Genomic DNA, 25,698 nt, shown 5'->3' on the forward strand with positions numbered 1-25,698 from the left:
AATTGCGGTCGCGGTAAGGGTCTCGAAAAATTTAAATTCACAGTGCAAGGAATGCAGAAAACACTCGCTGCAGCGAACGGTTTTACTACATCAGAATGTAATAGTATTAGTATTTTTCGTCACGCAGTGAGGTTCATTCTCTTGTGTAATGGGTGACGAGCCAGGTCTTAAGTTAATTTTACGGGCCAAGCGTGAGGCGTGACGAACCTACGGTCATGTAGGTACAGTACTTCCGTTTCAATCTCTTCTTGAAAGATTAAAGTATATATATATGGTTGTGATACTACACTGCTAGACTAGTCTCTTCAGCAAACGAGCCAAAAATGATACCAGTAAAGCCATTGCCCATTCAAGCACCGGGCAAACGCCTTGCTGACGCCTTGAATGTGGTCCCGTAGAAAGCAGACCACTCGAGTGCGAGGTCAAGCGGTGGGCTGATGATGACTGTGTGTGGGGATCGTCCTGGGCACGGGTGTATGGTGTCATTGTGAAGGAAGTTAAGCACGATGATCCCGTCGAGGGAGTGTGCAATGATAAGGTTGCGTGGGTCAGGTGCGACATTATGTATGAGAGCGAGAGAAAGGGTGTCAGGGGAGTAGGAGAACGCTCACGTTACAGGTGGGTGAGGGTGGAAGCTTACCTCGCATGACAAGCGTTGTGATGCGACACCACAGCTACAATGAGCACGCCAATCCGTGCACGAGCAGGACGCACTTGGGAGCATCGGGAAACCCCCAAAATGTGCACGGATGGCCCGAAGGAAAGGTATCAGCACCTGGAAGACCAATGAGCACGAGGATGGAGAGTTTAAGGGAGCCACAGACATACAGACCTACCTCATCACGCTCCTACAACCCTCCTTCACAGTTCTCGACTTCAATAAATACCTCCCATATGTCTAGCCTGTATGCCTGCAGTTGCGCCTGTGTCCAACACTGGGTGTGAGCGGGCATACACAGTGCTGCGTGCTTGGCAGGAGCTCTTGGTTTTCCATTCTCATTGTCAGAGGAGGGGCTGCTGTGTCGTGAAAAGAGAGTTAGAATTTGTGGCGAAGAAAGACGAGAGGGAAGAGGGATGGAGCGGATGATACAGCGCGGTGCAGCTCGAGATGTCTGGACCAAGTCTGGACGGCTGGACGGCTGGACGGCTGGACTGCTGGACCGCCGGAAAATGCGGATTCCGCGTTATCCTCCGCAAATTACTCCCACGTTCAAACGTTCACGCCCAGTGAAAATAGGCCCTATCCAAAGTGATCAAACTTAGATTAATACCTATAGCTTCTATGTAAACCCCGTCAACTCGGATGGAATCTCACCAAATGGAACAGAAGCAGGGTCCAGATCGCGAGTCCACTCCCTTCTGAAGCCCGAGGCCTTCTTTCCGAGCTCAGGTAACTCGCGCAAGGCAGTGACAGGCAGTGACGTGAATTGGAACGCATGCATGGGACAAGTACAGCAAGTGCAGCCCCCGCCGCTTATGGAAACTGCTTCGGTCTAGTTACACTACTGGCACCGCTCGCGCTCGTGGAGAAGAATGGTACGCATTGGGCCGGGGGCACTTGGCCTTGTGCGCGTGTGTGCGCGCAGAGGCGTCTAAGGCCATTTGCTTGCACTATGCCCTATCTATCTCTACAATAAACATCATTCAATCTTTGCATGCCCCCACCTCAGAGCGCAGATGACCCTCGCGTCATCTCTGGCGAATACAAGAGATGCACCTGTCCATTGTGTCTATTCAAGCATGGCTCTGACGGCAAATATGTCACTCGCAAGACCTACGAAAAGCACAACCCCACCTCCAAGGAACCACAGCCCGAGATTGGACTGCCTCAGACAGCAAGAGATCTTTTTGACGCTGTCCATGCTGCAGCCCGCAATGACGCTCAGCCATCGACCTCACGCCAAAGGCCCAACCTATCACCTACCCCAGACACGCGCAGTGCAGCAGGACCAAGCAAACGTCCGCGTACTGCCCCTAGCCCTCAACACGATGTAGAGCAGCAAGATGATGGAATGGATCTTGACGTTGATGACCATCCACCGGTACGTCTGTATTCACGACAGCTTGTTTCTCATATACTCATTTATTACAGCATGATTACATCCCTCACACGTCTCCGGAGCGGACTGACTTGTATGCCCAAACCGACGAGGCTCTTGAAGTACAGGACCTACAGGTAAGCAGACTGCTAGTGACTATTATAGTTTGCGGGTCTGACGCATTCTAGTATACTTTCGTGATGGAGGATCCTGAGAATCCGTGCTCAGCTGAAGATAGCGAGATGGGAGAAGAGGAAGAGGACGAGGAAGAGGAAGAGGAAGAGGGAGATGATGAGGAGGAGGAGGAGGATCAGCCATGGTTAGAACGCGAGGAGTTCGACTGGATTTTTGGCAGCGGGGAAGAGGTAGAGCCACAGGAGCAGGAGGGACTTGGAGAGCAAGCTGCTACCAGCGACCAGACCCAGCAGACACCTCTGGAACAGGCTGGGGATGGCGAAGATGAGTCACGCACCAATGACCATGATAATATTCCCCTTCCTCCACCGGCTGAAAATGCTGAGCTGCCCCCCTTGAACCGTAACCATGCTACTCGGACGTATACACAGGAGGAGGCCGAAGTTCTGATTGAATCCACAAACTTTGACGATGTCAGCATCACGAAGGAATATATCCGGTTGCTCAAAGACGCTCACATTGATAGTCCCCACCATCGCCTTTCTCCAGAAGGCCGTAAACGTCTTCGCAACCCACCCCGCTCAATTGAAGACCTTGATGAGGACCTGGGTCACAAAACGTCTATTCAGATTGCATTGGGAAACCCCACAGACGAGCAGTACAGGCACTATTGCAAGATTGCGGAGGGTTTAAAACCAGGTCTTCGCTGCTACAGCAAGCAGCAGGCGGAGAAGGACCTCTATAAGCTCACTGGCGTTGAGGGTATCAAAGAGGACATGTGTCCCAACACGTGTATGGGCTACACTGGCCACTTGTCGAATCTCGACAAATGCTTATACTGCCAGGAGGATCGATATGAACATGGTCGAGGCGGCAAAAAAGTTCCCCGACAGACGTATATGTCATACTCACTTGGCCACCAGATCCAGGCTCAGTGGCTACAAGCCGACAGTGCCGCACGCACACGCTACCGAGCCCAACAGACAGCCTGGCTCAATGACCAGCTCAAGGACGGTAACACAGCCCCATTTGAAATATATGACGACATCACCAAGAGCCTCGAGTACCTGCGCGGTCTAGAAGAGAACAAATTCAGTGTCGACGATACAATCCTCATGTTATCCATAGATGGGGCTCAGCTCTATGCCCAAAAGCAATCCGACTGCTGGATTTTCATCTGGGTAATCTACGACCATTCTCCAAAGAGCCGCTACAAGAAATGTTATGTTCTACCGGGCGGTGTTATTCCAGGTCCCAATAAACCGAAGAACCTCGACTCATTTCTGTTTCCCGCATTATACCACCTTGCAGCCCTACAGAACGACGGACTGGTAATCTACGATGGAGAACGTCAATGCATCCGAGATGACCACCCTTTTCTATTCATTGTAACAGCTGATGGGCCTGGGATGGCGTTGATGACAGGTCTGGTTGGCCATCACGGTCGAATATCCTGTCGACTATACTGCGGAATGCCAGGGCGCTACCAGCGGGGTAATCCCCATTACTACCCCGTCATACAGATACCTGATCCACCCTACAATGTTGAATCCTGCATGCACCCCTCGATGACAGCTGAGACCCTTCCCAAAGCAGGTGACGGTGATTATTATCAAAATCTTGCTCGTTTGATGGCGTGCACTATGCAAACAGAATACAAGCATGTCCGCCTTGCCACTGGTATTGTCAAACCAGCCATTTTCTGCGGTATCCCCAAAGCGCTCCCGATTCCCACTCTTTTTGGTGCCGACATCATGCATCTTGCTGCCATTAATGTTGGGGACATTCTAATTCCACTCTGGCGGGGCTCATTTGATGCTGCAGGGACTGATCACAAGGCTAACTGGGACTGGAGGGTACTCAAACGAAGGGCAGTTTGGCGTGACCACGGCAAGCTGATAGCACGGTTTGCCCACCACCTACCCGGATCCTTTGACCGGCCCCCACGCAATCCCGCTCTCAAAATCAACAGTGGATACAAAGCCTGGGAATGGCTATTGTATCTTTATGGAATGTGCCCTGCCATGTTGTACGGTATGGTGCTATAGTTGTCTCTCTTTTTCTGTACTCAAGAGTTGTAGGTGTTCTGCCCGACAAATACTGGAAAAACTTCTGTCGTCTAGTCCGTGGCATTCGCCTCCTTTGTCAGCATTCAATAACCCTGGATCAGGTCAAGGAGGCTCGCAATCATCTTAATACCTTTGCTGACGAGTTCGAGGCGCTATATGTCAACAAAAATGCAGACCGGATGCATTTTGTGCGTCCATGGGTCCACGCCATGACCCACTTGGCACGTGAAACCATTCGCAAGGGGCCACCAATCTGTTCTTCCCAGTGGACAATGGAGCGAACGATCGGCGACCTAGGACATGAAATTCGTTCCCATTCCCACCCTTACGCTAACTTGTCAAACCGTGCTTTACTCCGAGCACGCATCAATGCCCTCCGAGCAATTTATCCAGATCTTGATCCCATCGAAGAAAAACCCCCTCGCGCATCAGTTACTCTTGCTAATGACTATGTCCTTCTTGCACGTGTGGATCGCCGCATTCGAGAAGTACCTGCTCCCGAAGCAAGTGCTATTATAGCTCTACTCCGTAGTCATGGACTCTGTGTTCACGGAACACCATCAATTCAGAAGTGAGCGCGTTTGCGTCTACCAAATGGCCAGATCGCAAGGTCGGCATGGAAAGAAGAGTCTATGAAAGGATCAGTCAGGGTGTCCCGGAATGTACTTGTGAGTGGGCTATCCATCCAACCGTGACAAATGCCCTGATGTGTATGTTATTCCACAGATCCAGCTGCCTGATCAAAGTGAGCCAATGTACGCCGAAGTTTGGTACTACTTCCTGGCAAGGATACGTGACACCAACAAGGGCTTTGCTATGGTCTCTGTATATGGCCGCCCCAAGCTCACTCTTCGGCAAGAGTCATTGGATACAATTCACGCTTGCCAGTACTGTGGAGATGCTAACTTGCTTGTCGTCGACGTTGAGTGCATCAGATCTGTGGTTGCTATGCTCCCCCACCGCTTCCCTGGGCGTCCAGATGACGAGAATCTGAGTTTTGCAGTTGACAAACCTGGGCTAGACATTGCTGTATTTGGTGCCATGGAGGAAGCGCTTGCTTCAGAGACGCTGGAGACGGATGCTTCTTGACATAAGTTTTTTTCTGGTATTCATTTACACTGCACACGCAATTATTTACGCAGATTAACACTATCTTGTATTCATACAGTAGCAGCCCAACAACGATACAGTCACATGTCGGCTCAAGAAGTTTTTTGCTGGTTAAGAATGCAATGGTGAAAGCGGAGCGTGGTATCAAGAAAAGCAGAGGTCACAGTCTCGACTATCGTACAACCTGACAGAGCAGCAGCTCACGCAGGGTGCTGAGCACAGCACCCCTTCTTTGGGATGCGAGCACGCTTGGCAACTACATCATCCCAGCTGGTGCGCTTTCGCTCGGCAAGGCGCTTCTCCCAGGCTCGACGCTGCTTGTTGTTGATGAGATAGGGCTCAAACTCGTTGCCGTCGCTGTCGGTGAACTCGAACTCGCCTTCTTCAATCTAACAATATGAGCACGCATATACACAGTCATGAAGGAGAAATAAATACCTCAGATAGTGAGTAAGACTTCTCATCGTAGCTGGCCCAGTGGGAACGCTGTTTGGCTGTCCTGTTGTGTCTCTTCTTCCGAAGTTCCTCTCCAGAAGAATCCGAGTCAGAGTCATACTTGCCTCTCTTGTTGCCTTTGTCGGGCAATGAGGAGGCAGGTGCATCCTTTTTGAGAGGGGTTTCCTCCGAGTTGGCAGAGTGCGGGGCAGCCGCGCACCTGGTGTTGTCATGCGAAGTAGAGGCGGCAACTGCGGCAATGCCCAAGTCAGGTTCCTGATGATCAAATGGAGTTAGATGGGATCATGAACGCGTTGTATAGGTACCGTTAAAGTGGTCATGTCGACGTCAGGGGTTTCAAATGACTCCGACAAGTTGGATAAAGACGATGCAGAGGAGATCTGAAGGTCACCAAACTTGGCAGCCATTGCCTCGGGATCAGAGCCAGTATACATGGGTGGAATGACTGTCCCCATCTGGCCAGAAGCCAGAGTAACAGGGCGGGTGGGGGCATTGGGGTTGGTCATAATGTGGAGGCAGGTGTGAATGATATGGGAGGCTTGAAGTACATCCAGCAATAAAGTCAAAATCTTGCGCGTTGAATCAGGTGACCCCAAAATCAGTCGGATATGTCCGTAAATAGGTAGCTGGGCCTGAAAAATGGTAGTAGTTTATCTGCTCGGAGTTTTCTGAGTTTAAATTTAGGATAACCTTATGTCGCAATTGCGCATTGTGGTACAAAGTCCTTTGACATCTGGCTACCGATCCATTGTCCTCTACACATACTACAGCTAGCTTCTTCCATGGAGGGAGTTCAGGAGGCTGCCTCCGCCAGTCTGGATGTGGTATGTTGACTCGCCTACCCATTATAGACTATCTGCCTGAGTTTTATTAGCTCGTCTTGGACCTGTCGGATGATGAGCCAATTATGGATGTTACAAAGCTTCGTCACGAGAACAAACGTCTTCGGATGGACGTCGTCAAGCTCACTGCCCAAAATGAACTCCTCCAGTACGTGTACTATAGTTAGCGGGATGTTGGCTGACTATATGCTCTTGATACAGAGGTCTTGTTGTCAGCAACAGAGCTGCCGTCGTTACTCCATCCGCTCCATCTGCTATCGCTACTTCTGATGCTCCCTTGGACCGAGCAGCTATGCTCAAAAAAGCGCGGACTCTCTTCCACACCGATCGCACTGGATCTGATCCGGTATCCAACCTGGCTTACGAGGGTCCTCTGGATGTTGCCTTAGAGGATTATCCGGGGGTGAGGGATTCATGGACTCGATCACTATGGGGCAAGAACTGTCAGGCAGAGCTGGCTGCAGCGGGGCTTGTTGGGTTGAAAGTTGCCGGTGGTGCAAAAGGTATTGCTGAGCTGAATGCTAACATCAACAGAGTTCACCGCTACCTCCAGAACAAGGACGGCAACGCTATCACTGGTCTCAAGGTCATCGACATCATCAAAATGGCTCACAATGCGTTCAACTACCTCTACGATAACAAGCTTGCACGGTCTACGTGGATGAAGCTTGCCTTCGAAGATCGTCAGCTGTGCCTTGACTTGTTGAGGCGGCTCCACCCCTTGCTCCGTCTTGGTGCCAACGCATGGAAGGCTCGGGCTATCGCAAGTCAGGTATATTCAACGTGCAAAACCCAGTGGAGGCGGCAGAATCGGTGGCCTCTCCCGGGGATGCCAGCTGGGGAGGATAAGGAGGGGGACGAAGATGAGGATGATGGCGATGAGGACGAGGGGGAACGACAAGGACGTGCTTCGAAGAGGGCACGCACATCTACTATCGTGCGTCATTTTCTCTTTTCATGTTGCCGTGGTCCATGTGACAACTGTGATAGATGTCTGGGGCGTCCTCATCTGCATATGGCGAGCGGCAAAATACGGTAAGTGTCAATACTCGCTCTAATGCTAGTTAATGATATGATATTTTGTAGTCGCGCGCACCTGAAGAACGTCCCCGCCCTACTCCGCAGCCAAGACCAGCAACAGCAACAGATGTGGCACGGCAACGTATCTTGACCGATCCCTTGTTTGTCTTATCTTTTCTATTGACCATCTCTGACGACGTTTATCTACAGTGCAGACACGGGCGGCAGCTCTGGTTCTCCTTCCACACCTCCGACAATTTCACCACCCCTCGCCACTGAACTGTCCGAGGATTCCCCTGGGTCTACTAACACCACCACCACCGCGGCCAACGAAAATGCCATCGATGGAGAGACTCACCAGCACCCCGAGCGCGGGAGTGCCCACCAAGAGCCCACACCTACCCACTCTGATGGGACCCGGCAACAGGCCTCTGCACAGTCAGCAAGTACACCGGGACCAGCTCCGACTCTGGCCGCTATGCCCGAGCAGCCCATGCAACAAAAGCTCGCAATTACCGGCGGCAGGTGAGCAGGCGATTTCAGATCCGAGTGCTTGCTAAACTCATGCATAGGAGTTTCTGGGGTGCCGAGATCTGGTGGGTCGACACCAGCGAAGCAAACCGCACCGACTCGCAGTACAAGAAGGACTGGCGTCGTCTCCCGAAGAAACAAAAAGACGTACGTGCAGATCCATTTCGCGTTGCCAGGCTGACTCTCATTCGTTGCTAGTACTATAACGCTCAGTATCTTTCATACAAGGCCAACCCAACAACGTTCCAGCTGACGCGTTTCAAAGACGGCCACTGAACAGCTCGGCAGCTCGATGTTCGGCGGCGACACACGCCTCCCTTTGGTGACTACTTGACTTGCTTGTCTGGCTTCTCTTGGCGACTGCTCCGAACGCGCGCAATTTCTCGTGGCTTTCTATCGGATTCTATCGGCTTTTCGCTTACTCTGCTTCTGGATTGACGTCTTTCAGCGGCTCTGTATCTCTCATGCTTTTCTATGCTTTCTGGTCTCATTCTATGGGTTTCCGACGAATTCCCATCGTGCTCGCTTTCGATGGAGTTTCATAGCACTGTATCATATTTCATTGTATTGCATGGGTTGTAACCCACGAAATTCATTACTTTTGTTCCGATGAAACCCAACGTGAAACCCGATCGTAACTAGTGACTGGGTAATAATCTGATGAGCCCATTGGAAACCGTCGGTTTCTATAAGAATTGATAGAGCCTATTTTCACTGGGGTTCACGCGCCGCTCAATTACACTAAGTCGATAAAACAAGGCGTTGCAAGCTCAAGACTTACACATCACTATATTATGACAGACAATAAACTAATCATCCTCTTCTGCGATGGGCGATGGGTTAACTAAGACATACAGCCCTTCAAAGTTTCGAGGCCTAGTTTCCCGTGCTGTGAAAAGAAGTGGTACGTCTCTACCACTTTAGCCTTTTACTGCTCATCTATACCTTAGCTATAGTCACCATTCCGAGTCACACTTAGGCGAGGTTTCTCCAGAAAAACAACACTGGCCGTTTCATATAGGGTCATAAAGCTGCTACATCGGGGCACCTAGTGCTTTCCTAGTGCCGTAGCCTCGAGAGAAGTTGTGGATGGGAGGGAAGGATAGTAATGAGCTCAATATTATCCAGCTCTGAACATACAGTAAATTTCCGATCAATCAGTGCACTTACAAGTACATAGAAAGCAAATATATATTCAAAAAAGAATCGAGGAAGCTATCCGATGGGTGCGAGGTGATAGAATCAGGATCGTCGTAAATTGTCCTATAAACGTAGGTTAGGAGACTACGAAATGCAAAGAACAAGCTGACCGCACTGGCATACAACTCCCCACATCGTCTCATTACCTGATCTCTTCCTTATTCCACAACACCTCGTCAAAAACCCTCTCCCGGAACCACTCCTTGTCCTCGCTACTCAGCGGTGGCGCCCCAGAGACATCGAGACACTGAAAAGTCTCATCCTGCCTCCTGGACGCCACAAATCCGCGCACGCCCGCCACCGAAACCGGACAGTCGCGCACCGTGAGCGACACAACCTCGCCACACAGACGCTCGCGCGCCATCGCGTCCAACACCCCATCGGTGAACCCCGCGCAGTTGGATACGTCGACAATCAGCCCGTCCCAGAACTTGAGCGCATGCAGCACGGTGTGTGTATCGTCGATATCCCGCAGCATGAGCGTCGCCATGAACGGCACCGCGATCGGGAAGTCGAGCTCGCAGCGCGTGAGGGACAGGATGCCCTCGTCGCCCTCGGCTTCTGGCGGGTCGAAGTTCGCGAAGAAGGCGCTGAGGAAGCGGGCGTCGAGATCGAACAGGTGCACGTAGTTGCCGCCCGCGGTGATCGCTTCTGGCACGTCAAAGTCCAGCTGGTCGAAGCGGACGTCTTCGATGAGGAGGTATTCCAGCGGCCCGTAGGAGTCGATGAAGTGGGTGATTGCGGAGATCAGCGCGGACCGTGTCAGCTTGGGCGATTCGGTTTCTGGGTGGTAGGGGAAGACGGAAAGAACTCTTCCAAAGTCGTGGTTTCTCTCGATTCTGGTTTCAAGTTGGGCGTTCGCGTTTGCAAACCCTACGAAAGATTTGGCATCCATCGAGACGTATTTCAGCTTAGGGCAGTTCAGGGATGTGAACGGGATGTCCTCAGTGGAATCAGTGACCCGGGATACTAGGTATAAATCGTCGAGATCGGGGGCGATGAGACCATCCAGGATCCGAGCAGCTGCCACGATGGTAGAGCGATACTGCACATCAACGGAGATAGTCTTGCATTTGTGGAAGAAGGGTGCAAGGATCCGCACGAAGGCGCCAAAAAGAGCATTTTCGGCAGAAGGTTCGACTTCGACTTCGTCGTAAGAGACAAGGTGCAGTTTTATAGTCTCCAGCTGCGTGAACGCTTCCAGACAGGTCATCATGACTGACGAGTCGAACGAGAAGTCCAGCATGATGACCACAGAACTCCAATATTCTGATTTCTGAGCGATTATGTCCCGCCAGTGGCTGCAGACAAGAGCGATGCTGAAAGGGAAGAGTGCGAAGGAGGTGTAATGCTTGGTGGTGCGGTCTGTAGTCACTTTGTGGCCTACGTGTAAGTAATCAAAGATGTTGAGCATAGTCTCTGGTGGCAGAGACATGATCGTGAGAGAGCACGGAGATTCGGCAGGATCGACTGGCATGATGAAGCTCGATTGACAACAGTCGGGACATGAACAGGCTGAGTGACGGGGCTCGGCGGTATGTATGACGCCGGAAAGTGACTAGCGACTAGTGAACACTGGAAGAGGGAAGACAGGGAAGAGAGGAACACAGAGTCAACGCCGGGCGAACGGGCCGAGTGAGCTGAGAAAATGTCGATTTACAACTTGTCAGTATCAGTATAAATCGTGATTTCAGATACGTTGCTCGAGCGCTCACATCGAACACTGTATGGCAAATGTCAGTGAGTTAGTTTGCAGGTACGTGGATCTAAACGATGAAAAGAGCGGAGAGGGAGTTTTCTTGTGCGAATGCCGGTCCTTTATACTGCTGGGAAGACCGGGAAGCTCAAAATGGGAACAACGAGCTGACAAAGCCCGCACGAGCCCGCACAGACTTGACTCCAAAGCAAACAAAATCAGAATTCCGCAGTTGGCTCTCATTGTCACGAGACTATCGCATACGATGGACGCCTATGTACTCGCATATGCTAGTGGACTGCGGCCTGTTTGCAGGCACTGATAGGATATGCCGGCCAGCGGGCAGCACATCGCCATAACGCTGAGACAGCTTGAGGTTGCGCGATGGTGCTGCACACTTTCTCGTGTCCCAAGTAGAGCCGCGCCTCGCCTCGATCCGTCGGGGATGGACGCTCTTACAGCTTGCTAACCCGCTTTGCCTCCGGCTCGCTGAAGAACACAACCGACACCGTGATATCGTCCCTATGAATATGACGCACCCATTAGTCCACACGATCCGTCATCCAGGGATAATCGATTAATCGACCCTCACCTGAAGCTCCGCGCCCTCGGCGACTTGATCTTGCTCAGGGCCCCAATATTATCGCTGTCCGCACCACCGAGCGCGTTCCGCGCGATATGAGTCGCCACGTTCTCATCGACGTTTGCGAACCGCTTCGGTATATTCCACTGCTTGTACCTGTCCGTGTCGTCCTTCTCGCCAAGCTTGACCGGCAGATCCGCAGGCATAATATTGTCTCCATCCAGCGCTTTTGGCCTCTTAGCCTGCTTGTCCGCCCACGCACCCACGAGCCCCACAGCCTCCTCGTTCGTCAGACTCTCCCACAGCCCATCGCTCGCGAGAATCAGAAAATCGCCAGGCTGCACTCGCGTGGTGGTGATCACCGGCTCGGCAGTGAAATATGGCGGCGTCTTCACGATGCCCATCGGCGTCCGCCCGAGATACCCCTCCTTGAGCCTACTCTGCACGTCCAGCGCCCACTTCATGCGCGCGTCGCCGAACGCGCGGGACAGGCCCCAGCCCATCACCCTCGATCCTTTCGTGAGGTTCTCCTCGCCCGGGTGCTCGCGCGCGAGGCGCTCGACTTCGAGCGGGTTGAGCCCGTTCTGGTCCGTGGAGAGCACGTGTACCTCGTACGTCGTGCTGCCGTCTGGAAGCGTGACGGGGCGCCCGAGGACGGCGCGCGAGTCGCCCGTGAGTGCGATGCGCAGCGCGGAGGAGGCGGAGTCGTAGAATGCAAGGATGGCACATGAGCCGGCGTTGGCTTTGTCGAGGAAGTGCACGGCGCGTGTACGCGAGGAGGAGGCGAAGACGTCTTTCAGCGGGGCGTTGACGATGGAGTCGTCCAGCGCGAGGAAGGTGTCTGTGATGGTCTTGTCGATGGCTTCAGGAGTGGGAGTTTGGGACGGCGTAGAGGTGTAGAGGGCCTTGAGGGCGGTGACAACGGCAGGAATGAGAGCTTTACTGAGCCACTGGGAGGTCTCCCAGCCGGCATGTCCGTCGTATAGGCCGAAGAAAGACCACCGGTAGGAGTCAAACGACCCGCTCTGGGCCGAACGCACAATCTTCTCTGCGCGGTCGTCCTCAGACGGATAGTTGCTTAAACATTACCGGTCAGTCATAAAAAAACCGCGCATGCAAAAGTATGGACGTACCTCTCCAGCTGCACCGTATCATACCGCGTAATCCCAGTCGCAGGATCCCTAACCACAACGCTCCTCTCGTTCTGCCTCAACCACGCGTCGACATCCACGTCCGGCCGCGGGCTCACGAACTTGCGGTCCAAAAAGGGTGGGAGGACGTCCTTGAGCGCGTCGGGCGGCGCATCATTGTGGAGGGTGTGTAAGCCGAGGAGGGTACCAGAGACAGCGACGGAGGCGCCAAAACCAAAGCCGATAGCAGTGCGATGTGAGAGGACGCTGCGTCTGAGTAGACGAAAGGCGGAAAGCGGGAGTCGCTGCATGTCCAAGTCAGGATGGCGGAGAAGGCTGCAATTAGGCGCCCGCTCAGTGCTGCGGTGGTCCGGATGTGCGCATGTCCGGTTTTTGAGTCGGACTGCCCATCGACCTAAGGGTCGGGTGATGTCGAGAACATGACAGTGCGAAAGATACAACCAATGGTGTTCCGATATGCGACAGGTCAATTAATAGATATAAAGTTATAGTACAAAGTAAAAGACTAAACGCCTCTAAAGTAAATCATCGGGTAAAACTTACACCTCAATCATCCCCAAACGCCTAAACGTTCCTCGACCTCAGAGCCCTCGCAGCCCTCGTATTCTCCGGCGGAACATACGGCAACGCATCCAGCGCCTCCTCCATCCCATCACGCACCTCGCGCGCCTTCGTCCCCGGCGACGGGAACTCCGGCTCCGCTCTCGCGGGCACATTGACGCCAGAACGAAGCACGCGCTGCTGCGCTTGCGACGGCGGGTTCGACCGAGAAGGCGGCTTCCCCTGAGAGCGCCTGCCGTGCGGCGAAGTCGTGATAACCACCTCGACCTTGCCCTTGCCTGGCCGGCGCTGTGCGTTAGACGCAGCAGCCCCAGACGCAGAAGCAGACATCGCCTGCTGCGGAGTACGCAACCCTCCCTGCCTAAGCCTCGCAAAGCTCGTTTGCTCCCCTCTCTCGCGTGCGGTGTTGTCAGATATAGAAAACGACGGTCCCCGTACATCCCGCACGAGCTCTTCGTCACTGTCTTCATCTTCGTCATCGTCCGAGTCCAGATCCAGCGGTTGCGGAATGGGCAACGGCGACCAATCTCGCGGCCTGGTGCTCTCACGACGCCTAGGGCGCTGAGGCGAGCTCGGGGACGGCGCGGGACTGCGCACGTGCGGATGCAAGAAGCGGTGCGTCCGTGCATCGTCCGAGTCCGAGGGCGTGCTGACCTCCCTCTCCCTTTCTTCCCACTCGTCCACGTCCACGTCCTCCTGCTTCAGCTCATCCTCCATCTCCTGCACTTCAGCGCTCTGCGTTTCCTCGACCTCTGCTTGCAGCATAGCCTCGACCGCTTGCAGGTCGTCAGCGTCCAGCGTCTCCACAGGCGGAACCGATACTTGTGCGCGGGCCGATCGTGACGCGCTCGAGCCTGAATCTACACTAGCATCCGCCTCTAGCTTCGCCTCTGGACTCTGCCTTCGATTCTTCTGAGGGCTCGGACTCTCGCGAATATCTTCAAGCGCCGGCGCCGGCGCCCCTGCGCGACCCCTGCCCCTCCCTCGTGTCGGATTGGCAAGTGCTTGCTCCCGAGCCTGAGCCTGCGGCTCCTGAGACTGCGACCTCGACCGTGCCCTCGTCACGCGCATAGTACTCTGCGTCTGCGTCTGAGCTGGAGCCGCCCGCGCCTGGGACTGTGACCGCGACCTCGCACGAGTCATGCGAGGCGTTGGCGGGACGCGCGGCTGCGAGCGAGAGCGAGATCGGGAACGGGAACGGGCCCGAGAGACGGAGCGGCGCGTGGTGCGTCTGGTTGTGCGTGGCTGGGCTTCGGGTTGAGGCTCCGGCTGAGGTTCCGCCTCCATCTCTACATCTACCTCCAGCTCGCCGTCGGCCTCGGCTTCTGCTTCTTGCTCGTTCTCAGGCTCGGGCTCGGGCACCTGAGGAGCTCGTCGAGGTCTTGGCAGCGGCCTCTGCTCCCTCTGCGGCCTCTCGACGAGCGTGGGTGATGGAGCTCTGGGCGACGAATGGCGCTCATCATCCTGGACAGGCTCCCGACGCTTGCGAGAATTTGACGGCCGTGTTGGCGAGCCCCGAGGAGGAGCAGGGAGCCTGGTCTTTGGCGCAGCAGACGTGCCAACAAGCGTAGCCTGTGTGCGCAGCGGCTCGTTTTCATCTTCGACATCTTGGTGGGCCGCGCCCATCGGTGATTCGGGTCGCTCCAGGCTAGCGGAAGCGCAGAGTCAGCGAACGGCACACGCATATAACGAAATGGATAGAGCGTACTCGGCGTCTACATCGATCGGGAAGTCCTCGGACTCCTGCCTACCGTGCACGTTCTCCTCAGGCCTGCCCTCGTCATCGGTTATATCGATATACCCAGCCTTTCTCTTCGCCCGAGCGCGAGCACGGGCTTCCTCAGCCGAGCGGGGCAGTTCGACGTCGGAGCCAACGGCGCCTTCATCTTGATTTTGCGCTTTCTTCCTCTTCCTGGGCCGTTCGTCCGCCTGCTCGGCTTCTTCTTCTTCTTCCTCTTCTTCCTGGAGACGCTGCCGCTTCGGATGCGAAGCCCTAGACCACTCCGACTCTCTCGGGCGCTTCTTCGCCATCGGCCGCTGCGGTGACCTCGACATCGACGCTGACCTAGCCGATGGCCTTCTCACCGCCCTCTCACTGCCCCCGTCCCCATCCTCGCGCACCGCGCCAACTTTGATATGCCGTCCCACAGGCCCGTTTCGCCGGTCACGGTGGTCCATCCCATGCGGGTTCGCGTACTCCTCATTATAGTTGGCCTCGTGGTCTGCAATGATCTGCGCGATGCGCCTGTCGAACGCGTCGGCGTGGTTCCGATAGCGCTCCCGCCAGCTCTGCCACGGATGGCGGAGAACCCACGCGAAGTCCTTCTTGTCGAAGGTCTTGATGTTGTTGCTGTTCCCCTCCTCGTCCGCGTCGCTCTCGTCTTCGTCGTCAAAGCCGGGGCCCGTGGCCTGGTAGATGTGAGTTGAGAAGGAGGGAAGAGGGGAGGAAGACACGGAGAAAAGGTAACGCACAAGTCTCTCCAACATCTGGTACAGATTGTTTCCCTGCCTGCCGCCCGCGCCCCTGTCCGGGATGCGTGTTGCGATGTAGCGACAGAGATTCTCGTCGTCCTCCGTCGTGTACGCCGTACGAGCCGGTCTGCTGGCGATGATGATGAAGTTAACCACAAGTCCCGAATGACAATGGTCCACCACATACCTATTCGGCGGGCGCCCGTCCATACCGAGCTGTCTCGGAGGCTTGTGCCAATATCTTCTCGCTGACAGACAGACGCTGACAAAGTTACGTGGCTCGATAAAGACATGGCGCATCCACGCGTGCTTGATGTTGTTGTAAAACTGCCCGCGGCAGATGTCGAGGTCCATCTTACGCTCGTCGATGAGGATGGTGTCGGCGTATTCAGGGGTATTGACGACTTCGCCGCCGTCTTTCTTTCAATCGAAGAGTTGCTAAGGATGCAGGAAGGCAAAGGTGTGATGCATAACGCACCTTTATATCCGCTATCAGCCTGTCTCGCCCGTCCTTGAGCTTCTTGTGCAGGAAGAAGCGGACAGGGCTTCCATCTTTGACAAAGATGCCGCCCTCGCCGTACGCTGACATTGTTCGTCTTATGCTCGCTCGCAAGCCGGTGACGATTTAGGGGACGGAGAGCAAAAGGACACGTCAAGGCAGGCGGTCCAACTAATTGAAGGGGGTGGGAATGGTGAGAAAGGAGAACCGCGTCGCAACGCGAATATCTGACGCGCATTTTCAAACTCAACCGTTTCTCATTGGCTGAAATCCGTGAGAGATCAACAGAAGACCGGCGAACTTTAATCTGTCTCAGGGGCTGGCGCTTCGGCCCGGGACCCCAAACTAAGGTTGGGGGTTAGGGATAGGGATAGGGGTCAGGCTGAATCTGGCTAGACGTCGCGGGACCAATGGGAGCAGGGTTAGGGCTAGGGTTAGGGCGAGCTCAATCGATTTACACAGAGCAACTGCTTTGTTTATGCTCAGCTTCTTATCAGGTCGAATAAACCAATATTGTGTTTACAATGTCACCACACTTCACTGTCAGGCCTATGATTATTACCGTCCACTCGCATATCCAGTCTCGCAAACACCGGACTCCAGGATACCTTGGCAAACGGCCTGTGCTCGTATGGGCATTAGTGAGCAGGTAAGCAGACGAACTGAAGGTATGGACTGGAGACAGCGACTTCCCCATGTTCCTCCCCACATAGCTCAACAAGAAGTACGACCAAAGTAGTAAAGGCAGCACAACAATACCTGAGCAGCTTGCGAACGCTGGCGGCGCCGCTCATTGGTAAATCTAGCCCCTATTCACGAGCGCCTTTTCCCGTCACACGGATTCCCTTTGGTTAGGCTTATACTATACTCAGAGTTCAAGGGCTCACAAATTTTTGAGCGGCTAGGCGCTTGTGAACAGTAACCCTTCTCAAACTTTTCCTTCGCGTCTTCCGCACCCAAGTTCAGCCAGGATTTGCTTTTCCAGCTGGTAAGCCTCAGAAACTGAAGGCGACGACTTTGTGGATCTGATTGAACGTGAAACAGGTTCTTGCAGCCCGGTATATGAAGACCGCCATGCCTACCGATCCTTGTTCCACGCCCTCATTCTCCATCATGTCCCTAGGACCGGAGACCATGCTCGAGATATTCGACCTCTTGTTCACATACGCAGAGAAGCCCTATAACTCCACGGCGTATACTCCTCAACCTCTTCCCCTTTGCTACCGCCTGTGTCTGTCGCGCCTGGCTCGACACCCTCGCCCTCAAGCAGAGCTATTGGAATGACGCAGTCATCCCTCTTAACTACTCCATCCCTCAGTCTGTCATGACAGTCTACTTGAACGTGGTTAGTCTGCAAAAGGTGGTCAACGTCCATATTGCCTATGTCAACAAGGGCGAAGCAGTCGAAGCTTGCAAGGAAAATGCCCGTTTTGACATTTTGATGAACTGTCTAGGCGCCCATCTCCGGAGGTGCAGAACCATCTCTATCCATACCCGCTATCACTCGTCCATCTTGGTCGCTACCAAACGTCTTGACACCCTTGTCCTTCCGCAACTCTTTGAACTGTCTCTGGTTTCCTACGTTACAGACACGATCGCAGACGCAGGGTTTACGGCGCTCGAATGTCCAAGCATCGCCTCCCTCTCTGTAGACGCCCAAACACTTGTCAATCTCGTGGGTTGTCTGAAGAAGCTTCCAAACCCAGAGAAAGAGCTTGACAAAATTCACGTCACACGCTACTGTCCGCACAACGGAACCTCGCGCTTGTCGCCGTCCTCCCTCATTTCCGCTATCTCTCAGCTCATGCACGGCCACGAGGGAATCTTTTTGCTCTGCATCGACAATGTGACCTTTGGCGAGACCAGTGTTTGGTATTCAGGCCCTGATTTGGGGATAATATCGTATATTCAGATTAGCGACCAAGATACAGAATTTCTCCATCCCTTCTTCTCAGCTCTCGATCCTCCGTGGGAGGCCGAGGACGCTGGGAGCGTCACACTCACGCGTTGCACCCTTCTCTACCCCGTCGAAATCTGCCTCACTCCCGAGATCATGTTGAGGGAGATAGGCGACAGCGACTCAATCCTGAACGTGCTGAGGGGTTGGGACGGATTCACGCCAAGTCTGAGGCTGGATGATTGCTCGGGGCTAGATGACGACGTCCTGGAGACGCTTGTCGACGAAGATCTATGTCCGAACACTTCGCGTTTTGATATACATGGCTGTCCGGGCCTGTCAGTAGACGCCTTGCAGTCATTTGCGTCTTCCAGGGTAGACGGGGGGAGATTTGAGGAGCTGCACGTATCGGGAGGGCCAGTGCTGAGCGAAGAGGAGAAGCAGTGGTTTTGAGATGCGTGACTTGAGGAGGTGACGTGGAATGGAGAGACTCTTTTCAAGAGGCGGTCCAACCTGATGATAAATCAAAACGAGTAAACTTGCTAGTAAATATCGAGACTAAAGGTCAAATATCTAATGATACGTAGAGTTTCTGGTAGCACGGAAGCGTACACAGGAAACAGTCTATATGATGTGCCCGACGCTAGCTGTATGTTTGAAGAGCAATTTGAACTAAATTTGCATATTTTATGCGTTGTTTACGCTTCGTTCGTTCCGTGTCCCCTTTCCTTTTTTCCTCCGAGTCCCACAGTCCCCTGCCATGTGTTATCCGGATAACTACCGCATCTCAGCGGTGTTTCAAAGAGGGCACAATATATGTAAAGCTTCAGATTCAGTGTATGTAATGTCTTACATGTTGATCGATACTTACACAGCTTCCTCAATCCGGCGGGCCTCAGCCAAGCTTCGCCATGCTAGTTGTCTCAGCACCTTCCCTTCGCTCTCCCTCCATCGTGGCCACCGTTGCTTTCTTTACATGTACTCATGTGCGCATTGGCCAATCAGATGGGCAATGCACATTAGGAGCTGGTTCGCATTAAATTGTGTTAATCGAGATGTGCGCCGCAGTTGCTTGGCGGGAGGCGCGGGAACGTGTGAGTTATTTGCGAGGCGACGTGCGCGGCGCTCGCGCGTTTTGCTTGCCCATTGTTTGTTCTGAGTCCCTGTTCACTTTCTTTCCATTCACTATCCCGCGTCGTAAACGCATCCGCCATCTACCTCACCCCAAAGACATTGCTAGAGAGATCTGCGGTATGTATGCCATCCAATATCAAGTCCTCCCTATCGACTAACCTTGTTCATCTTCACGCAGCTCGCTCAAGCTGGCTGGTACCAATCGAGCTACATCATGCTACCCAACCAGGCCCCTTCCATTCGCTCGCCCTTTATCGAGTCCCTCCCTACAGAGACCATGCTCAACGTGTTCGATTACCTTCATACAGAAGAAAAACTGCTCCCAGAGCGCGATGGCAAGGTTTCCGCCCGTTCTGCTTTCTTCCCTTTCGGTGTCGCTACTGTTTGCCATCGGTGGCGGGACATCTTGGGTCTGAAGGCTGTGTATTGGGACTGCGTGGCCATTATGCTGGAACTCTGTCCCGACGCGTCTGTCCTGAGGGTCTGTCTGGACGCATTCAAGCAGCTGAAGACCATCAAGTTGTACCTTGTCTACGGCGATAGGGTCGATATCAGCGTTTCGACAGAGAACGCTCGTTGTAGTTCGCTAATACGACTTCTTGCTCCCCACTTGTCTAAATGCGAGGTCATCTCCGTTGATGTTCGGTATCGCTCTACCATCGTGGCAGCTACTCGGATTCTGGACAGTCTCGACGCTCGCAATCTCGTCGAATTATCACTGGAGTCCGAAGTCACTGATTCGACCAACGAGGCGCTCTTCACGAACTTTATCTCTCCAAAGCTTCGTACACTATCCATGGATGCCAAAACTTTCCTCGCGTTTTCGAAAGCTGGAAAGCGAAAAGAAACGGGCGTCAGGATCAAGTATGTGCGGTATCTCCATGTCACCTCCTATCATCCTAAGGATAAATCTCCCCACTTGGAGCGGTCTCAGCTTATCTCTGCTATTGTTCGTTTCACCAAGACCTATGGGCTCGTGTGTCAACTTTACGTCAGAGACGTTATATTCAACCCGCACGAAACTAGGCAGCCCGGAGTTATCGAGATGGTCGACGACGTAAGCTTCGCCGCTGTGGACGGAAGATTTTTACGCGAATTTCTTAGCCACTTCATCCCCGCTTCCTACTCCCAAGGGCGAGAGAGCACCTTGTCGCTCGCCCGCTGCCACATTGTGTCTCCGGTTTTCATCCGTTTCATCGCCGATATCTATCTGACAGAAATAGACGACAGCGCCACCATCCTGCACCTGCTCAAGCACTGGAGTGGCCTCTCCGTTCAAATCTATGATTGCCCTGGGTTTACCGACAATGTTCTGGATGTGATGGCCCGCGAATATCTTTGTGGTGGCGCCTCCATGTTCATATTCAAGAACTGTTCGATCTCGGTCTCGGGTGCTCGTAGGTTCGTATCCTCTATGAGACCCGGTGGTAACTTTGAGGAGCTACATGTCATGGGGGCACCAGATATGACCGACGAGGACAAGTATTGGTTCAGAGATAGAGTTCCAGATGATTTAACATGGAACGGGGAAGTCCTTAAAGGCGAGGGCTTGATGGACGAGTTCCTTGATGATAACTAGTGCGTGCATTTGCGTCCTATTCCTGCCAACTGATGCCAGAATATGTTTATAGGACATGAAACACTATACATATCACTCTTCGGTTATCTTAGACTTGTCGACCCATTTCTCGTTCATCGCTTGCATCATCGCCATGTATCATCTTCATTTCCCCTTGAACATGAAAAGTTTGTCAATGAGCCACGTGTAACCAGTTTGGCTGCTACGTCTCCGTGTCTTTGTGGACGAGCTCTGCGTGGCTTCGATGCCATAAAGCTTTGTTCTCTTCCTACAAGCAAAGGATTGTGTTGCGTTTTGTAAACTTGCTCGATTATACCCATTGATCGGATGGCCGCTATGTTTCTGCAGTGCCAGTAACACCCATCATATCTCTCCGCTCGCCAACACGGCGACCAGCTTCAGCTCCAGTTGAATACACCTGCTAGTCATAATGTGCCTATGTTTGAGCGCCTTGGAACGGGAGCGAGTTTGCATGCAACTTCTCCTTTTCTCCTCCTCCTCTCCCTCCCCCAATCCGCAGGTTCAGACGCCAAATCAAATATCAAACAGGTGTCCGGTCATTGATTTCTCAGAGACGAAGGCCGCTGATACACATAGCATTTAATAGTTGCTCCTCTATCAGAATGGTCACGACGTATCCCGTCCCACCTAACTTGTGACCCTTGTCTCTCAGAGCCTCAGAAACCACGCTGCAGATATCCAGCTACTTGTTCTCAGATATGAAGCTTACCATCACCGCTTGGGAGCCAGAATACGGCGCCTCTATTGTTTTCCTATATGCATTCCGGAGCTCTTTCCATCGCCGGCTTCATGTTATGACCATAAAGCCCAAGTACCTGGCCTCCACCATCGTCCCTCTCGATTTTCTGATCCTCCCGACCGTGTTTGCGATGTACCTCGAATCTTGACACAGGAAAACTCCGTAGACTTGCCATGTCCCTCAGTTCACTGGTTTGTATCGATGTTATGGTATTTGCTACGATGCAGCAGCCTCACAATTCTGCGCGAGATTACCACCGTCGCGTCACTATGAGAAGCGGGCAAACGGTCACTCAGACAGCCGATGTTTAGCTGGGTAGTAAAAAGATAACGTGAAAAACGGGACCTCGATGCTTTGAAGGACCGGATGTCTTTGCGTGGCCTGCCATACGTTGGCCATACGTACTGCCCATCGCAAGAGGACAGTGATTGGGTCAGTGAGGCAGTATCGCAAGAGTTGGAGCTGGATAGCGATGCTTTTTTTCTGTATTTGGCCTCGTCACAACATGAATGTATGCATATCTCGAGTTTGAAGCGCCCTACCTCAACTTACCTAGTGCTAATCGAGACATGCGTCTCGATTGCTTGGGCACGGGCGGCACATACTGTAGCTACACGACCTTAAGTTCAACAGAAATTTACGTGACGTGTGACGAAAATCAAGTTCAAAAAAGACAGTAGTTCAAAAGTCCGGTGAACGCGTGATCTTGAACTTAAGGTGTTTTACCTGACCAGCGTGACACTATCGAATGATCTTCAACTACACAAAACTTAGGCTTGAGCTGGAGCCACGGAATCAGCCATTAGATTGAAGTTAACCCTGTTTGTAAGATTGTCACTCCGACGGTTTATAAGAAGCGGTCATTAATATTCTCCGCCTTCAACAACATTAACGTCAGTTGCAGGTTAACTAGTACTCAGGCCTCAGGGATTTCGTGGCGTGCCCAGTAATTTGCCACCATTAATAAACGACGGGATAAATGACCCGGTCTTGGGAGTGAACGGCCCTACTGTACCGCTTTCTTTCACCTGACTCATTGAACGGCTCAGATTTAATGAATCCAGGAAAGCACAAAAATACATACCCAGGTGAACATGGTCGTTCAGCGCAGGCACATGAAAGTCGCTTCCAGGCTATGAAATGCCCATGGCACGTTGGTTTATCACTTACAAGTATGATGTATTGATAAATCAGACTCAAACCTGCTTTCTTCGTTTTGTCACGCATCGAGGTTCCAAGACCCCTGCGACGAGTGACAGACCGTGTTGTAAGTTCGCTAGATCCGCCAGGTGTGATGCGTGACAAACTTAAGGTCGTGTAGCTACAGTACTAAAGAATGCATGAACATTCGAACGTGGGAGTAATGTGCACGTTCCATTTGACGCAACTGCCCACATGCACGTGTTTTGTTTACGTATTGTTTGTTCTGAGCTGTTCTTTTTCTCTCCCCATTCACGATCCGGTGTTGTCAGCGCATCCGTCATCTACCTCGCCCCAAGGCATTGCTAGAAAGCTCTGATGTATGTATGATATCCAATCTCAAGTCTTCCCTATTGGCTGATCTCGTCCATTCTCACGCAGCTCGCTCGGGCTGGCTGACATCAAACGAGCTACAATATGCTAGCCGACCAAGCACCTTCCCTTCCCTCTCCCTCCATCTGGTCTCTCCCCACAGAGACTATGCTCAATATCTTCGATCACTTGCACATAGAAGAAAAAGTGCACGAAACGCGTGATAGCAGAGAATACACTCCTTTGCTTTCTTCCCTTTTGCCACTGCTACTGTCTGCCGTCAATGGCGGGACATCTTGGCCATGAAGACGACATATTGGAAATCTGTCGTCATTATGCTGGACTCCACGCTTGAGTGGTCTGTCATCAAGATCTGCCTGGATGTGTTCGAGCGGCTAGAAACCATTAAGCTGCACCTTGTTTCTTCTGATAGGGCTGACATCGACGCCTCATTGGAGAACACTTATTATAGTTTGCTGATGCGACTTCTCGCTCCCCACTTTCATAAATGTAAGATCATCTCCATTGATGTCTGGTATCGCTCTACCATCGTGGCGGTCAGTTACTTCCTCAATAATCTTGTTGCTCGCAATCTTGTCAAGCTTTCCTTGCTGTCCTACATTACCGATTCGGCTAAGGATGCTGCTTTCACCTCTTTCATATCTCCGAGGCTTACAGCACTTTCTGTGGATGCTAAAACATTTGTCGCATTTGCGGAAGCCCGGGGCGAAACAGGCGTTGAGATCAAGTTCGGGCGAAATCTCTCCGTCACATCCTATCACCCCGAAGACAAGTCGCCTAACCTGACAGAACCCGAGCTTATCTCTGCTATTGTCCGCTTCACCGACACCTATGGGTGCCTGTCTGATCTTGCAGTCGAAGATGTTTTATTTGACAGGCTGGACGATAATGAACCCGAATATGTCAGGACGGTCAACGACGTGAGCTTCGTTGACATGGATGCCAGCTTTCTCCGCGCGTTTTTTGGCTACTTTGATCCCCCTTGGGCCGAAGGTGACCAGGGAATGCTCTCACTTACCCATTGCCGTCTTGATCTCCCTAGTGGTGCGCGGTTCATGGCCGACCTCGTGTTGACCGAGATTGACGACAGTGCTACCATTCTGCGCGTGCTTGAGCTCTGGAATGGTCTCACTGTCGATATAACTGATTGCCCGGGGTTTACCGACGATGTTTTGGACGTGATGGTTCGCGACTATCATTGCGGCTACGTCTCCACCTTCACCTTCACCAACTGTCCGATCTCAGTCGCAGGCGTCCGTAGGTTCGTGTCCTCCAGGAGGCCCAGTGATTTCTTTGAAGAGCTACATGTCTGGGGTGCACCGAGTCTGAACGATGCGGACAGGGTGTGGTTCAAAGAGAAGGTTCCAGTCGAGCTGACGTGGAATGACGAAGTGCTCAAGTAGATGTACCGGAGTTGGTATCAGGGGTCGATGTCGTCTCTACGTTTACAACCTTTGGATCTTGACGTATCTTCCTAGGACATAATTGTAACACATATCGCATGCCGATATACATCTCGTACTTTTCGAACTTCCTTGTTCGCCTCCTCCCCAATGCATCTCGATTCATCTCTCCTTGAGTTCGTCGTAGGACACGCATGCGATGTTACTTGTTTTGCGAACCCCGCGTGGCTTGCCAGCGGTTAGTTGTCTGGAGCGATGACCTCTACGCAACTATATGGTGCTGTAAACACTTGCTATGGCTGCCTTCATCTAGTGAACGACCCAGATCACAAAATATAAAGAATGTGCCGCTTGTATAATTTCCACGATCGTGCGCCTTGATCGGGGTATTGTGGCACTTCTGTTTACCAGGAACGCCCGTCATATCTCTCCGCGTTTCAAAACGGTGATCGGTTTCAACTTGAGCTAGAGTGCACCTTTTCAGATTGTGCCTACTTTTACGCGCCCTAACCTTTGCCTAACCTCTTCTCTCTCGCTCCCCTCCCCAAGTCCACAGGTTCAGAAACCAGATCAGATATCCCAGGTGCGTGAATATTGATTTAGAGAGATGCAAGGACGCTGATTCACATAGCCCCAGTCACTCACCGACCAGAACCACATCATCATGGTGTCTCGCGTTCCACCCACCTTATCTCTAGCCTCAGAAATCCTGCTGCAGGTATTCGATTACTTGTTCTCGGATATGCATCGTGCCCTCAAGGCCAACTGCGCACCCGAGTACAACCCCTCTGTCATCTTCCCTTTCTCTGTTGGCAGTAGTACCTGCTGCCAATGGCTCAATGTAACGGTCCTGAAGCCGAAGTACTGAACGTCCGCTGTCATTCCGCTTGACTTTCACATCCCCCCTGCGGTATGGACAACAAACCTGGATTTACTGAGACGGCAAGGGTTTTTAGATCTGTGTATCGCCTCCTGTGGTGCCATGCCCTTGGATCCCCGGACGGAGAAAACAAGGCTTCACGCACTGA

General features: G+C 52.7%; 11 protein-coding genes across 11 annotated transcripts; 6 read left to right on the plus strand and 5 right to left on the minus strand.

Moving 5' to 3' along the window:
* Positions 1-273: 273 nt before the first annotated feature.
* On the minus strand, positions 274-1,097 carry CONPUDRAFT_80199 (uncharacterized protein; the record flags this gene model as incomplete). Its single annotated transcript, XM_007766152.1, has 2 exons — positions 837-1,097; positions 274-775 (listed from the first exon to the last, which is right to left on the minus strand). A coding segment is annotated over exon 2 (256 nt), but the record flags the coding sequence as incomplete, so codon positions are not given.
* A 1,544-nt stretch (positions 1,098-2,641) lies between these two features.
* On the plus strand, positions 2,642-3,925 carry CONPUDRAFT_30432 (uncharacterized protein; the record flags this gene model as incomplete). The annotated part of the gene is made up of 1 exon (XM_007765773.1): positions 2,642-3,925. A coding segment is annotated over one exon (1,284 nt), but the record flags the coding sequence as incomplete, so codon positions are not given.
* Positions 3,926-4,999: 1,074 nt separating this feature from the next.
* CONPUDRAFT_32656 (uncharacterized protein) lies at positions 5,000-5,254 on the plus strand (the record flags this gene model as incomplete). The annotated part of the gene is made up of 1 exon (XM_007765779.1): positions 5,000-5,254. A coding segment is annotated over one exon (255 nt), but the record flags the coding sequence as incomplete, so codon positions are not given.
* A 299-nt stretch (positions 5,255-5,553) lies between these two features.
* CONPUDRAFT_150532 (uncharacterized protein) lies at positions 5,554-6,315 on the minus strand (the record flags this gene model as incomplete). Its single annotated transcript, XM_007766949.1, has 3 exons — positions 5,554-5,742; positions 5,792-6,064; positions 6,115-6,315. The coding sequence occupies 3 exons, from the start codon at positions 6,313-6,315 to the stop codon at positions 5,554-5,556; spliced, it is 663 nt and encodes a 220-aa protein (XP_007765139.1).
* Positions 6,316-6,591: 276 nt separating this feature from the next.
* CONPUDRAFT_150533 (uncharacterized protein) lies at positions 6,592-8,478 on the plus strand (the record flags this gene model as incomplete). Its single annotated transcript, XM_007766950.1, has 8 exons — positions 6,592-6,633; positions 6,684-6,799; positions 6,853-7,588; positions 7,642-7,686; positions 7,738-7,832; positions 7,882-8,196; positions 8,244-8,349; positions 8,401-8,478. The coding sequence occupies 8 exons, from the start codon at positions 6,592-6,594 to the stop codon at positions 8,476-8,478; spliced, it is 1,533 nt and encodes a 510-aa protein (XP_007765140.1).
* An 853-nt stretch (positions 8,479-9,331) lies between these two features.
* On the minus strand, positions 9,332-11,152 carry CONPUDRAFT_135353 (uncharacterized protein). The gene is made up of 3 exons (XM_007766951.1): positions 11,118-11,152; positions 9,518-11,064; positions 9,332-9,465 (listed from the first exon to the last, which is right to left on the minus strand). Exon 2 carries the CDS (start codon positions 10,877-10,879, stop codon positions 9,545-9,547), a length of 1,335 nt encoding a protein of 444 aa, XP_007765141.1. The 5' UTR covers positions 10,880-11,064; positions 11,118-11,152; the 3' UTR covers positions 9,332-9,465; positions 9,518-9,544.
* A 194-nt stretch (positions 11,153-11,346) lies between these two features.
* On the minus strand, positions 11,347-13,268 carry CONPUDRAFT_98918 (protein serine threonine phosphatase 2C). The gene is made up of 3 exons (XM_007766952.1): positions 12,815-13,268; positions 11,691-12,758; positions 11,347-11,620 (listed from the first exon to the last, which is right to left on the minus strand). Exons 1-3 carry the CDS (start codon positions 13,120-13,122, stop codon positions 11,554-11,556), a joined length of 1,443 nt encoding a protein of 480 aa, XP_007765142.1. The 5' UTR covers positions 13,123-13,268; the 3' UTR covers positions 11,347-11,553.
* A 16-nt stretch (positions 13,269-13,284) lies between these two features.
* Positions 13,285-15,926, minus strand: CONPUDRAFT_80202 (uncharacterized protein; the record flags this gene model as incomplete). The annotated part of the gene is made up of 2 exons (XM_007766153.1): positions 15,102-15,926; positions 13,285-15,041 (listed from the first exon to the last, which is right to left on the minus strand). Coding segments are annotated over exons 1-2 (1,487 nt in total), but the record flags the coding sequence as incomplete, so codon positions are not given.
* Positions 15,927-17,438: 1,512 nt separating this feature from the next.
* Positions 17,439-18,714, plus strand: CONPUDRAFT_150537 (uncharacterized protein; the record flags this gene model as incomplete). The annotated part of the gene is made up of 2 exons (XM_007766953.1): positions 17,439-17,595; positions 17,654-18,714. 2 exons carry the CDS (start codon positions 17,439-17,441, stop codon positions 18,712-18,714), a joined length of 1,218 nt encoding a protein of 405 aa, XP_007765143.1.
* A 602-nt stretch (positions 18,715-19,316) lies between these two features.
* Positions 19,317-20,974, plus strand: CONPUDRAFT_70480 (uncharacterized protein; the record flags this gene model as incomplete). The annotated part of the gene is made up of 2 exons (XM_007766025.1): positions 19,317-19,355; positions 19,574-20,974. The coding sequence occupies 2 exons, from the start codon at positions 19,317-19,319 to the stop codon at positions 20,972-20,974; spliced, it is 1,440 nt and encodes a 479-aa protein (XP_007764215.1).
* A 2,574-nt stretch (positions 20,975-23,548) lies between these two features.
* On the plus strand, positions 23,549-24,670 carry CONPUDRAFT_70481 (uncharacterized protein; the record flags this gene model as incomplete). Its single annotated transcript, XM_007766026.1, has 1 exon — positions 23,549-24,670. One exon carries the CDS (start codon positions 23,549-23,551, stop codon positions 24,668-24,670), a length of 1,122 nt encoding a protein of 373 aa, XP_007764216.1.
* Positions 24,671-25,698: the final 1,028 nt, after the last annotated feature.

Source organism: Coniophora puteana, assembly GCF_000271625.1.
Source record: "Coniophora puteana RWD-64-598 SS2 unplaced genomic scaffold CONPUscaffold_2, whole genome shotgun sequence".
NCBI lineage: Eukaryota > Fungi > Basidiomycota > Agaricomycetes > Boletales > Coniophoraceae > Coniophora > Coniophora puteana.